At 44.3% G+C, this 12,804-nt stretch overlaps 1 protein-coding gene across 3 annotated transcripts in view; it reads right to left on the bottom strand.

The window, feature by feature from the left end:
• The window catches only part of PLPPR4 (phospholipid phosphatase related 4), a 46,719-nt gene extending 36,258 nt beyond the window's left edge, over nt 1-10,461 (bottom strand). For 2 of the 3 annotated variants that reach the window (XM_065409777.1, XM_065409778.1), the window contains exon 1: nt 4,796-4,873. In XM_065409777.1, the coding sequence (XP_065265849.1) occupies nt 4,796-4,873 (78 nt within the window). Of the gene's footprint in view, nt 1-4,795; nt 4,879-10,445 lie in introns of those variants that run through there. The other variant, XM_065409780.1, reaches the window with a different exon arrangement.
• Nucleotides 10,462-12,804: the final 2,343 nt, after the last annotated feature.

The raw sequence follows: 12,804 nt of genomic DNA, 5'->3' as shown, positions 1-12,804 counted from the left end.
AGCTTATGTATTATGGACCCTTCTATATTGAGTGATTTTGGTTTTCCATTTTCTCCTGTTCCCTGCATACTTTTCTAGGCCCTGTCCTTTCCTCCAGTGTTCGGGGAAATAATGCCTGTCTACAGTTTCCCATTATTTTGCTGATATTATTAGTGATAGATCTGCCTTCTCCCTACGGCCCTGATCCTCCAGCGTTTTCTGATTGACATTTCATTATTTAATTGCACAGGTGAGAAAGCAGCTCCTCATGTCTTTTTCTCAAAATACAAAATGAAACTAATTGTTGCTTAGCCACAAGGAGCAGTGGATTGGGACTAGCAACTAAGAACGGGCTGGGGGAGGGGAAGCCTGACCTGAGGGTAGGGCAGAGTGGAATGGGAAGGAAATATACAAAAAGGCCAGATGTATAGAGGGGAGAGATTGAAAAAGCCCATTTTTCATCATTCACCTACTGAATTAAAACCTTTAAAACATTTTTGCTATTAAATAAATTTAGAAAATCCCAAATTGTGTACATTTCAGAGGTGGCTGGTTTACTTAAATCTGGTCTCCTATATTCATGTTTACACTTATTTGGATGATGATGTAGTCTATGGTATGCAGAAAACATCCACATTGTGTACTAATGCCAGTTAACCTCACAGGGTCTGCCTGTCTTGTCCCTTACACTGGTAACTTTATTGACTTCAACAGAGCTATTCCTGATTTAAACACATCTATATGAGAGGTGAGCCAGTCTCACGTTCTGCTTTAACCAATCACAATTCAAAAATGTTTAAGCCATTTTCCTTCTTTTGCTAATCCCACCGCAGGGGCTGTCAGGTGGTTGTTTCATTAATATCAGTATTATCCTGTACTATAAAGTTCCAGGAGCACATTCTCAGGGGTCAGATTAGAGTTGGGCATATGTGGGTAAATCATAACTATATGTCTTACCACTAGAAACTGAACAGAAGAAGAGTTGGAGGGGGAGGGGAGACAACCATAACAATTTTCTAATTTGAATGCTGGATACTCTGGACTCAGTCCACTTTTTCACAGGTGTAAATTAAGTCTACTGGATTTACTCTTGATTTACACAAGTGTAACTGAAAGCAGAATTTGGCCTACTGTCTCATCAAATATACCTGTCATGGCTGCAGGAGAAAAGGAGAGAAATAGAAGAGAATAGCTTCATCCCTAAACCTTTAGGGGAACTGGAGCTGGGCCCCAGTTGCAAAGTTTGAATCTCTGGATTTGGATCCAAATTTCCCTAAATATTGTATCTGTTCAGACTTGGGAGCTTTGGTTTTGAACAATATACGGACTGGGGCCAACCATAAAATTCAAATCTAGATGTGAACTTCCTCAGGGCTCCCAGGTGCTAGACATGGGCAAGGTGGAAGGATCCTCACAGCTTGTCCTGGAATCCAAAGGCTTTCATTTTTAGTTCCCCTCTCTACTTGTAAGGGTCTGTATCCTGACAACTTTCCTTACAACAGATGAGGGCTGAAACCCACTTCATCTGGTACACAGAAAGCCAATTTCTGCATAACAACATGGATATGCTAAGAACCTCTCCACTCTGCCTCTGCAACAGCAATAGTATAGCATGCAAGATTCCCTTGCTTTTCTACAGTGACTATTAAACTCATTCTCCAAGCTGGGCATATTCCTGCAGCCCACCACTGATGAGGATGGTGCACCGAAATACATACAAAATCTATTTGCCTTGTCCTTTGCTACAAACAACCAAAGTAGTGTGGGGTCTCCTCTCTTCTCTATAAACATATGTAATTCCCACTGACACCAATGGAATGTGCATAAGAAGGGGAGAGAGTCCTGCTTTGGCCCAATGGAGGTGAATCAATAGAAAATGGAATTTAATAATGAGTTTAAAAACAACTACAACAAAGAAATCCTAACTATTTAGGACATGTGACATTCTGCAGTAATGCAGTTTGTCACCTGACAGCATTTCCCAAAGTGTCTGTGCACAGTGGGTGAAATTTTCTAATCCTACATAAAACCCAAGCACAATGGTCATACTTAAAAAGTTGTCTGTTGTCTTGGATAACCATCAGCAGTAGCCGTTTTCTCTAGGTCAGTGGATAGATTATTATTTGTATTATAGTAGTGCCTACACTAGAGGCCCCAACTGAGATCAGAGCCCCATTGTGCTAGGTGCTGTATATACACATAATGAAAAACACATCTTGCCCCAGAGAATTGCAGCCTAAATAGACAAGACAGACAAAGGCTGGAAGAAGGGGTATCCCCACTTCGCAGCTGGGGAACTGAGATTCAAGGAGATTAAGTGACTTATCCAAAGTCTTACAAAGAGTGTGCAGTAGAGCTGGGAACTGGACCCTTATCTCCTGAGTTCCAGTCCAGTGACTTAGTCATAAGAGCTGCAGCCTCTTTAGTGTGGTTTGCAGTATTCACTATACAAAGTACAGGGAGTTTCTAAGGAATACTGCAAATAGATTCCAAGGCCAGAAGAGACCATTGTGAATATCTACTCTGACGTCTTGTATAACACAGGCCAAGGAACTTCCACAAAATAATGCCTATAGCAGCTCTTTTAGAAAAATATCCAATCCTGATTTTAAAATTGCCAGTGATGAATAATTGGTAAATTGTTCTAATGGTTAATTACTCTCACCATTAAAAATGTACACCTTATTTCCACTCTGAATTTGTCTCTAGCTTCAACTTCCAGCCATTGGATTGTGTTATACCTTCATCTGCTAGTCTGAAGAGCCCATTATCAAATGTGTATTCTCCGTGTTGGTATTTATAGACTGTGATCAAGTCACCTCTTAGCCTTCTCTTTGTTAAGCTAAATAGACTGAGCTCCTTGAGTCTATACTAAATCCTGAGGTAATGTTATCCCAGGCAAAACTGATTTTAAGTGTGACCACTGTTCTTGGGCTATGTGCTACTTTCGAAAAAAATCATACCACCACAATGTGGGGGCAAACCATAGCGTGGCTGCTACTCCCCCTGTGTGCATGTGTGAGGGGGGCCCTGGTGACTAGATATGCATCAGTATAGAAGTGGCTCCTTCCCTTGTCTACCCCCTAAGCCCTTCTCAGTGATGGGATGGCCTCAGATAGCATAGAGCCCTCTGCTCCAGTGTGAGGAGGATAGAGAGGCCCCCACCTGTGTGGCTTCTCTACCCATGACCTCTTTCCTCTGACAAGAATACCACAGGAATTATGTGGCCCAGAAGGAGCCTTCCATAAATGGGTACATTTCACCAAGTGGGCCTAATCCACAATAATAAGACATGTCTGTTACTTTAGTATCTAACATTCTCTGAAAAGTATACCATCCAATATTATTTTTAATATGCTTCATCTCCCTTGTCCCAGGCAACTAGTAGGGAATTTAGGTGGAAGAGATACAGCCTGCCACCACTTACAAGCCCCTCTCACACTGTATCCTCCTATCTCCCAGTATATTTAAGCAAGATTTTTAATATTGCCATTCAGGCTAAAAATTATATTGAGCTCTTATATAGACCTCCGGTTTTTAACCTTCAAAGTTCTTTTCGTGCATTATCTTCAGCACACCTCCATGAGGCCAGTGCCACCATCCTTGTGTTACAGATGGGGAAACTAAGGCACAGAGGCCGAGTGACTCAGTAACTGCCCTACTGTAAGTGAAGTCATCAGAAGCAAGCTGTGCTCACTTACTATTCAGTGAACAAACACAGAAATGACAAACTCATTTTCTGAAGCTGAAACCATGTTTGTTCTTGTACTTACTTACTAGTGAATGGAGTGCTGTCAAAAGAGGCTAAAATCCTCCAAGCAATATACCAGCTCTGGAGCAGTGAGTGCCTGTGGAAGTGTAACTTCACCTGGCATCAACAGAGCAGCCATGACATGTTTCAATCTTTCCGTACAAAATCTACTGAGAAACTCTTTCACTTTTTCAAGATACAAAGCGTGTGTTGTTACCTATCTCTCTCTTACAGTCCAGGCATGTTACTGGGACCTGATAAAAACACAATACTGATTATTTAACAACTTTAAACCATATTCATTTTTTTAACATTCCTTCTACGACATGACTTTTCTTTCATGGACATAATACATGCAATATGTGTTTGCATATAACCTCCTCTCTGAAACATGTCTTCCTGTTGAGATGATCCTATGTCTGTGACATGGTTTCATTTATCTGCCAGTCCATTTGCAAAATGACTCTCTTGGAAATAATTCCCATAAAAGCAGCCTGTATTCTGCAAGGAAGAACTTAATCTCAAACCAGCTCTTCAGAATACTGATGGATTTCTGGTACTGATTTTATTATGCAAAGCATCACCTACATATTTTACATGAAATGGTTCTGAAACATTATCAAAATGAACTCCCTCTTTCTCCAGATGTAACGAACATCCCTCCCCCCGCCCCACCGTGGATTACAGCTCAGATGATGTAGACCCAGTTTCAGACCCAGACGTGAACTCCATGCAAATATATTACAGGCAAAGCTTAATTTTACCCCTACTGAAATCCACAGCCACATACGAATCAGACCCAGAACACAGACGCATGCTGACATAACAACACACACTCACAGAGGAATGAGACTCTCACATGCATAAGACACAAAAAGAACATTCTCTCACTCAGCGTGTACAGTTATTCTCTACATATTCACCTAGGCAGTGAGGAAGGCACTAACCAGAGCAGACCCCAGTGAAAGAAGCATGCTGTCAGAGAACAAAGTTGTTCCTAAAATGCCTCTAACGATCTGCATTATGCTAAAGCTGAAGGGACACAAGCTCAGGTTCTTCACTCACCTCCACAAAATAAAAGCAGGGCAATAGAGTGACGCTGTCCTTGGTCACTTTGCCTTTTTGCCTCTCCTTTGCAGACATGCTGGCTAAGGGGCTGAGCTGAGCTCTTCTTTTAGGGATGGGGATGAGTGCTTCGAAGCAGGCTTCCTCTCCTCCCGCTCCGGTGCCTTGTGTGGATGTCACATGCCCCAGAGGCACCTCTGGAGAGCACAGCGTGAAGCTTCTCCCTTTGCAGCAATCCCTTGTGCCACACGCAGGCAGCCCAAAGCCTCTTCTCTGCGAGCGATCTCCTTCCTTCCCCAAAGCTGCTGCAATGGCTTCCACCCCCAGCACAGAGCCCTGGCTTTCTCTGCCCGAGGAGGATTCGCTGCACTTACAGTCCTGAAGCTTCGTACAATATTCATGGGCTTGACGTCAAGAAACCTACTCCAGGGAAAAGGAAGGGGCCCCATTATCCTACAGGAGGAGGGGAGCGTGCTCCAGTCACCTTAACCCTTTCCCTCCTGGATCTATTGGTTTTGAGTATTCAGGAAGGGCGGGGAAATCAGGTGGGCAGCAGAGATGGGATCATGGGGAAGATGGGCAGGAAGGATGTAAAGTGGTAGGAGTTAGATGCAGCAGCTGAGGGGCAAGTGGGCCCTGAGATTCCTGGGGAGCAGAAGGGGAAGGTATGTAGGAAGCTCTGAAAAGGGAATGGCCAGGTGACTGTTGCTCCACCCCTCCCTCAAGTGGGACATCGGGTAGCAATGATTCCCCACCTCCTCCATTGCAGGGACAAAAGTAGCTGCAGCATGCCCCTCCTCACATGCAGGTTGTGTTGGCCTGGTGGGGAAGGCAGGAGTAATGTGAAGGTGAGTCCAGTGGTTCCTCCTCCTCCTGCCCCCTCAGCATAGGGGAAAGAGGAGGCTGCTGTGGTGGGTAACCAGCAGGTGGCAGATATGCACATCATTGGCTGGGGGAGGGGGGTCTGTGTGCTGGTTGTACAGGTCTGCCCAAGGGTGAAGGAGAGAGCTGAGGAGAAGGACCTGCAGAGCTAGTTGGCTTTTCAAGAGTAAGGTCCAAAGTTGCAGCGCTCCAGAAGCATTACAATGGGGGAATTTTCAAGTGGCTGGGGCCACTTTGACAAGGTAACTGGTTTGGTGGATAGGGGGAATGCGATGGACATAATATACCTGGACTTTAGCAAGGCTTTTGACACAGTCACACATGACATTCTGTAAGTAAGCTGGAGAAATGCAGGCTCAGTAGACTGCCATTAAGTGGATGCATACTTGATTAAATAACACTGGCCCCAGATCCCCTGTGGACCCCCACTCCAGACCTCCTTCCAGTCTGACTTCATTCATTAATAGTTACTCTATGGCTGCAGTTGTTCAACATCTTTATTAATGACCTGGATGTAGGAATAGAGGGCATACTGATCAAATTTGCAGATGACACAAAGCTGGGATGGGGGGTTGCAAACATCTTGGAGCATAGAGCTAAAATTCAAATGGATCTTGATAAATTGGAGAACTGGGCTATAGTTTGGAAAAGATGAGGTTAAGGGGGGGACATGATAGCAGTCTTCAAATACTTGAAAGGCTGCCATAAAAAAGGTGGAGAAAAATTGTTCTCTCTTGCCACAGAGGGCAAGACAAGAGGCAATGGGTTCAAACTACAGCATAGCAGGTTTAGATTAAATCTCAGGAAAAACTTCCGAACTGTAAGAACAGTAGGACAATGGAACAAACTGTCTCAGGAGGTTGTGGAATCTCCTTCACTGGAGGTTTTCAAAAAGAGGCTGGATGGCTTAGACCAGGGGTGGGCAAACTTTTTGGCCCGAGGGCCACATTGGAGAATAGAAAGCGTATGGAGGGCCATGAATGCTCACAAAATTGGGGTTGGGGTATGGGAGGGGGTGTGGGCTCTGGGTTGGGGCTGGGGATGAGGAGTTTGGGGTGTAGGTGGGTGCTCTGGGCTGGGACCGAGGGGTTTGGAGGGTGGGAGGGGTATCGGGACTGGGGCAGGGGTTGCGGCATGGGGAGAGGCTCAGGGGGTGCAGGCTCCGAGTGGCGCTTACCTCAAGCAGCTCCCAGCAGTGGCATGTCCCTTCTCCGGCTTCTACGCGGAGGCACGGCCAGTTGGCTCTGTGCGCTGCCCCGTCTGCAGGAACTGCCCCTGCAGCTCCCATTGGAACACGTAGGAGCTAGAGCGGGGCCATGCCACAGCTTCCAGGAGCTGCATGGTGTGGCCCCTGACCCAGCGCCCTGGCTGGCGCTCTCGAGCAGGGCCGAGCTGTGTGGTGCAGCCCCGGACCCAGCGCCCCGGCTGGAGCACTGGAGAGGGGCCAAGCTGCATGGTGCGGCTCACGGGCTGGCTTAAAATGGCTCACGGGCTGGATGCAGCCCATGGGCCGTAGTTTGCCCACCCCTGGCTGAGACACAACAAATCCTGCATCTTGGCAGGGGGTTAGACCAGATGACCCTTGTGGTCCATTCTAACCCTATGGTTCTATGATTCTAAGTTCACTTTGTGGCAGGTGTATCAGCACAAAGCAGACTCCACACACAAGGGAATTGGAGTTACTCCTGATTCCCTCCAGTAAGAGGGATAAGAATCAGGAAAATAATATTTCAAAGTAAAAGCCACCAGGACCACTGATTAAAGTCATCAAGGGAGTTCTGGGAGGCAGGGCCTGGTACCAGTTTGATGGTTTCCATGGTACCAGTTTGATGGTTTGCAGTAGTTTGCCAATTCAATTACCAAATCCCACTTTTTAAAACTGCTTTTTAAAGAGGTTTTCAACTGCAGCAGCTTTAATATATACTGTTGGAACATGTGAATCCCTGTGGCTGCTGACAGCAGACTTGCGCTCCAAAAATCTTTATTTAAGGATTTAAGATGACCTTGTCCCTAGTACAGGGAGTGGGTAATTTGTAGGGCTGTCAAACGATTAAAAATTAATCATGATTAATTGCACCATTAAACAATAATAGAATACCATTTATTTAAATATTTTGGGATGCTTTCTACATTTTCAAATATATTGATTTCAGTTACAAGATGGAATATAAAGTGTACAGTGCTCACTTTATATTTATTTTGGATTACAAATATTTGCATAAAAAACAAAAGAAATAGTATTTTTCAATTCACTTAATACAAGTACTGTAGTGCAATCTTACAAATGTAGATTTATGTATAAAAAATAACTGCATTCAAAAATAAAACAATGTAAAACTTTAGAGCCTACAAGTCCACTGAGTCCTATTTCTTGTTCAACCAATCGCTCAGACAAACAAGTTCGTTTACATTTGAAGGAAATAATGCTGCCTGCTTCTTGTTCACAATGTCACCTGAAAGTGAGAACAGGCGTTCACATGGCACTGTTGTAGCTGGCGTCACAAGATATTTACATGGCAGATGCGCTAAAGATTCATATGTCTCTTCATGCTTCATTCACTATTCAGAGGACATGTGTCCAGGCTGATGACAGGTTCTGCTCGATAACAATCCAAAGCAGTGCAGACCGACACATGTTCATTTTCATCATCTGAGTCAGATGCCACCAGCAGAAGATTGATTTTCTTTTTTGGTGGTTCAGGTTCTGTAGTTTCTGCATCAGAGTGTTGCTCTTTTAAGATTTCTGAAAGCATGCTCCACACCTCGTCCCTCACAGATTTTGGAAGGCACTTCAGATTCTTAAACCTTGGGTCGAGTGCTGTAGCTATCTTTAGAAATCTCTCATTGGTACCTTCTTTGTGTTTTGTCAAATCTGCAGCAAAAGTGTTCTTAAAAATGAACAAGTTGTGCTGAGTCATTATCCGAGACTATTATAACATGAAATATATGTCAGAATGCAGGTAAAACGGAACAGGAGACATACAATTCTCCCCTAAGGAGTTGAGTCACAAATTTAATTAACACATTTTTTTTAACAAGCATCATCAGCATGGAAGCATGTCCTCTGGAATGGCGGCTGAAGCATGAAGGGGCATGAATGTTTAGTATATCTGGCACGTAAATACCTTGCAATGCTGGCTACGAAAGTGCCGTGCAAATATCTGTTCTCACTTTCTGGTGACATTGTAAATAAGAAGTGGGCAGCATTATCTCCCGTAAATGTAAACAAACTTGTTTGTCTTAGCGACTGGCTGAACAAGAAGTAGGACTGAGTGGACCTGTAGGCTCTAAAGTTTTACATTGTTTTGTTTTTGAGTGCCGTAATAAAAAAAATCTACATTTGTAAGTTGCATTTTCATGATAAAGAGATTGCACTACAGTACTTGTCTGCGGTGAACTGAAAAATACTATTTCTTTTATCATTTTTCAAGTGCAAATTGTAATAAAAATAATAATATAAAGCAAGCAGTGTACACTTTGTATTCTGTGTTGTAATTGAAATCAATATATTTGAAAATGTAGAAAAACATCCAAAAATATTTAATAAATTTCAATTAGTATTCTATTGTTTAACAGTGCGATTCAAACTGCGATTAATCGTGATGAATTTTTTAAATCACGATTACTTTTTTTTGAGTTAATCGCGTGAGTTAACTGCGATTAATTGACAGTCCTAGTAATTTCTTGTCTATTTCTTAGGCTTCGTCTTTAGGGCTCCCTTTTTAGAGCAGAACAGCAATTCCATATTACCTCTTGTAAGCACAGAAAGTATCATTAAAACTTGATAGGGCAGATATTTGAATTACTCATCACCATTGGTTCTGTGATAGGTGCATGCCTTCCCCAAACCAGTGCTCATTGGAATATATTACCTGTAAAATGGCCATATTTATCCAAATCATGTCAGGAGTGAGGCCCTGCAACTCAGTTTGTTCAATCTCCTGGTGGCCTAACGAGTCCTGCCTGATTGGCTGATGAAGCTAGCTGGCCAGTTCTTAAGCCCAGGAGCAGCAGCAGTAGCTCATTGGCTGCTCAATGGACTTGGCTGTGGAGTCTTTGTCTTCCTGTGCTTGCCTTGCTTCTGCTCTGTGCCAGCCTTGACCCTGCCCTGCACCTGGCCTTGTTTCAATCTTGTCCCAGACTTGCTCCTGCCTCTGAAACCAGCCCTGCTCCTGCCTTCTCTGACTTCAGGTAATCCAGTTCTGACCCTCAGCTCTGATTTTGATTTTGTCTCAACCCTTGGCTCTGGAATTTGGACTCTGATTGCAGTTCTGATCCTGAGCCCTGGTTTCTGATGATGACTCTCTTAACCCTTGGCTTTGGCATTCAGACTCTGACTCTGGTTCTGATGTCCTGGTCTGGCCTGTAGGCCTGACTGCCAACAACCCAATCTCTTAGCAGGTTGGAGTGACCAAATGAACCATAACTGATGTATGTTTGTTTAATGTGTGTATAATGAGGTTTAATCTTTGATAGGTTAGAACAGGGGTAGGCAACCTATGGCACACGTGCCGAAGGCGGCACATGAGCTGATTTTCAGTGGCACTCACACTGCCTGGGTCCTGGCCACCGGTCCAGGGGGCTCTGCATTTTAATTTAATTTTAAATGAAGCTTCTTAAACATTTTAAAAACCTTATTTACTTTACATACAACAATAGTTTAGTTATATATTATAGACTTATAGAAAGAGACCTTCTAAAAACGTTAAAATGTATTACTGGCACACGAAACCTTAAATTAGAGTGAATAAATGAAGACTCGGCACACCACTTCTGAAAGGTTGCCGACCCCTGGGTTAGAATTTTCCAATTCTACAGTGATTGAGGGGAAGGGGATAAAGTACTGAGATGGATACTAATATGGAAGCATATGATATAATACTTGGTTGGCTGCCTTAGTGATCCTGCCTTTTTGGATGGAAAATGAGCACTGTTGAGTCTGACTGTCCCTGCTGGATGGAGGAAAGAGCACTGCACATAACAGCTTGTGTCTGTTTCCCACCTTGAAAATGTGAAGAGAGCCTCAAGTGATGTAGTGCACTATGACAAGAGACTAGTATTTTCAGCTATTTTTCGAGGTGGAGATAGTAGCAGTAGTGGGCCAAATATCTTAGAGCATCCCACATGTCAGCGAGTCTCTTAGAGAAGACAACTGACTATCTTGGTGGATACACGCTGTAGGACTTGGGGAGCACCAGAAGCACTCAGGCAATGGTTACAAGATGGATGTGATAGGAGGAATCACTTTTAAACATCAAAAGAAGCTAGTTCACAAAGCGTCCTTAGTGAGACCAGGATACCTCATCACATAGAAGAGAAGATGACCTCTGGCATGGCCATGTTTATTTTGATCAATTTGGGATGGCTACACACAGCAAAATATTTCAAGAGCGGCAATGTGCTGCACATGAGGTCACCTTAGCTAGTAAGAGCAGCAGTTTTTAATATACAGAGCTAGTATGAAAGTTTGTGAAATAAAAAGACAGAAATCAACATCAGTATTTAGCAGCAAAACTTTGGACTCTAGACAGCAAATGTGCACATACATGCACTGACAAATCTGAAAGCTATGCCTCAAGGCCTGGTGAGAGAACGGAGAGAATAGACACAAATTCCTCAGGTTCGGGGGAATCTTTCTATAAGGCAGAACAGTATCCTGGCACTGAGTATGTTATTCACATAATATATTCCTGAGAGCCCACTCTTTTTCAGTTCGACTTGCCATTAAGGGCTCAATCCTGCTTTCAGTTACAACCAAGTGGCGTTACACCACTGTAACTGAGTGCATAACTGAGCCCTTAAACACTATATGCAACAATGACGCACACTCACTGAAGGATCTTGTGCAATTTCTGCCAATATCTTGAAAGGAGCTGAGTTACCATGAGCAATTGTTTCCATGGTGAAGTGTGTTATTTTGGGATAATGTTTATTGGTCAAACCTTGCAGACTTTCTCAGGCTAACTCCCATTGATATTAATGAGAGCCTTACCTGAGTCAGGACTGCAGAAAAAACATAGTATATAGCACAAGTTCTTATTTTGTAATGCAATTCAAATGCCTGTACCTGCTATATTGTGCCTGTGAACCTAGCTCTGTATAAGGAGTATGTGATGGAATGGACACCCCACACAAAAGGGTTAAGGTGGCTAGATAGGCCAATTAACTCCGCAGGCTGCACCTGGAGAAGGAGCCAGGGAGCAGGGATAGATTAGATGAGGCTCAGCTGCACAGGAACAGGAGGGGCCTGTATAGAGCCCAAGAGTGGAGGGGGAGGGGTGCAGGGAAGTAGTTTTCGGTCACTCCCTGGGTGTGGGTGTTTAGGACTATAAAGGGTAGACACAGTCATTCCCTGGGAGGGGGAGGCTGGTCTGGCAAACTAGGAGTCTGTATGGGGAAGGGAACCAGAAAGGTAGGAATGGCTCAGGGGAAAAGCAGTAAGGAATAGGTTAGTGCAAAACTTGGCTGCTGATTACAGGGCCCCTGAGCTGGAACCTGGAATAGGGGTAGGCCTGGGTTCCCCTATTGGTTGGGCAGTGAATGGGAAGACTGCCTGAGCCCATTTGTCAGGATACGTTTTGGTACCCTGGAGAGGAGAAACCTAGATAGTGACCTGGCCAGAGGGCCAAGTTATGAAGAGGAGGCTGCAGTGCCTGGATGGGGGAGAATGTGGCAACAGGCTGTGCAGCAAGCAGCAGAAGAGCCTCAGACCTGGAAGGAGCTAATCCCCAGAGTGGCCAGGAGGAGGACCCCCTAGTGGTGAGTGGGCCCCTGTGATGGGGTGGCATATAGCTGTACCATCCCAGGAGTGGAAAGGAAGTGTGACTCAGGTAGTCAGTTTCTTCCCTGCTCCTCCCTTATTTCTGGGGGAAATAATCTGCTCCTGGCCTTGACTCCTAACTAGTAGCAGTTTACTGCTTCTTCATGTGAGTTTAGCTATACTAGCAGTGCATTATGGGATGTGGTGCTAAGGCTCAATCCAGCCCTTTCTCTTTCTGACTACTCTCTTCTCACCTGCATGGAGGGGGAGCAGAGGGTATGCATATGTGGCATTCCCCAGCACACCTGAAGTGGATGTGCAGAGAGGCTACATGGTAAAGTGTGTTGCTTTCCCTTTAAGCTGCTGT

Source organism: Emys orbicularis, chromosome 8 (genome assembly GCF_028017835.1).
Source record: "Emys orbicularis isolate rEmyOrb1 chromosome 8, rEmyOrb1.hap1, whole genome shotgun sequence".
Lineage (NCBI taxonomy): Eukaryota > Metazoa > Chordata > Testudines > Emydidae > Emys > Emys orbicularis.
Note: the sequence above shows the minus strand (reverse complement) of the source record. Positions and strands in the feature narration are given on the sequence as shown.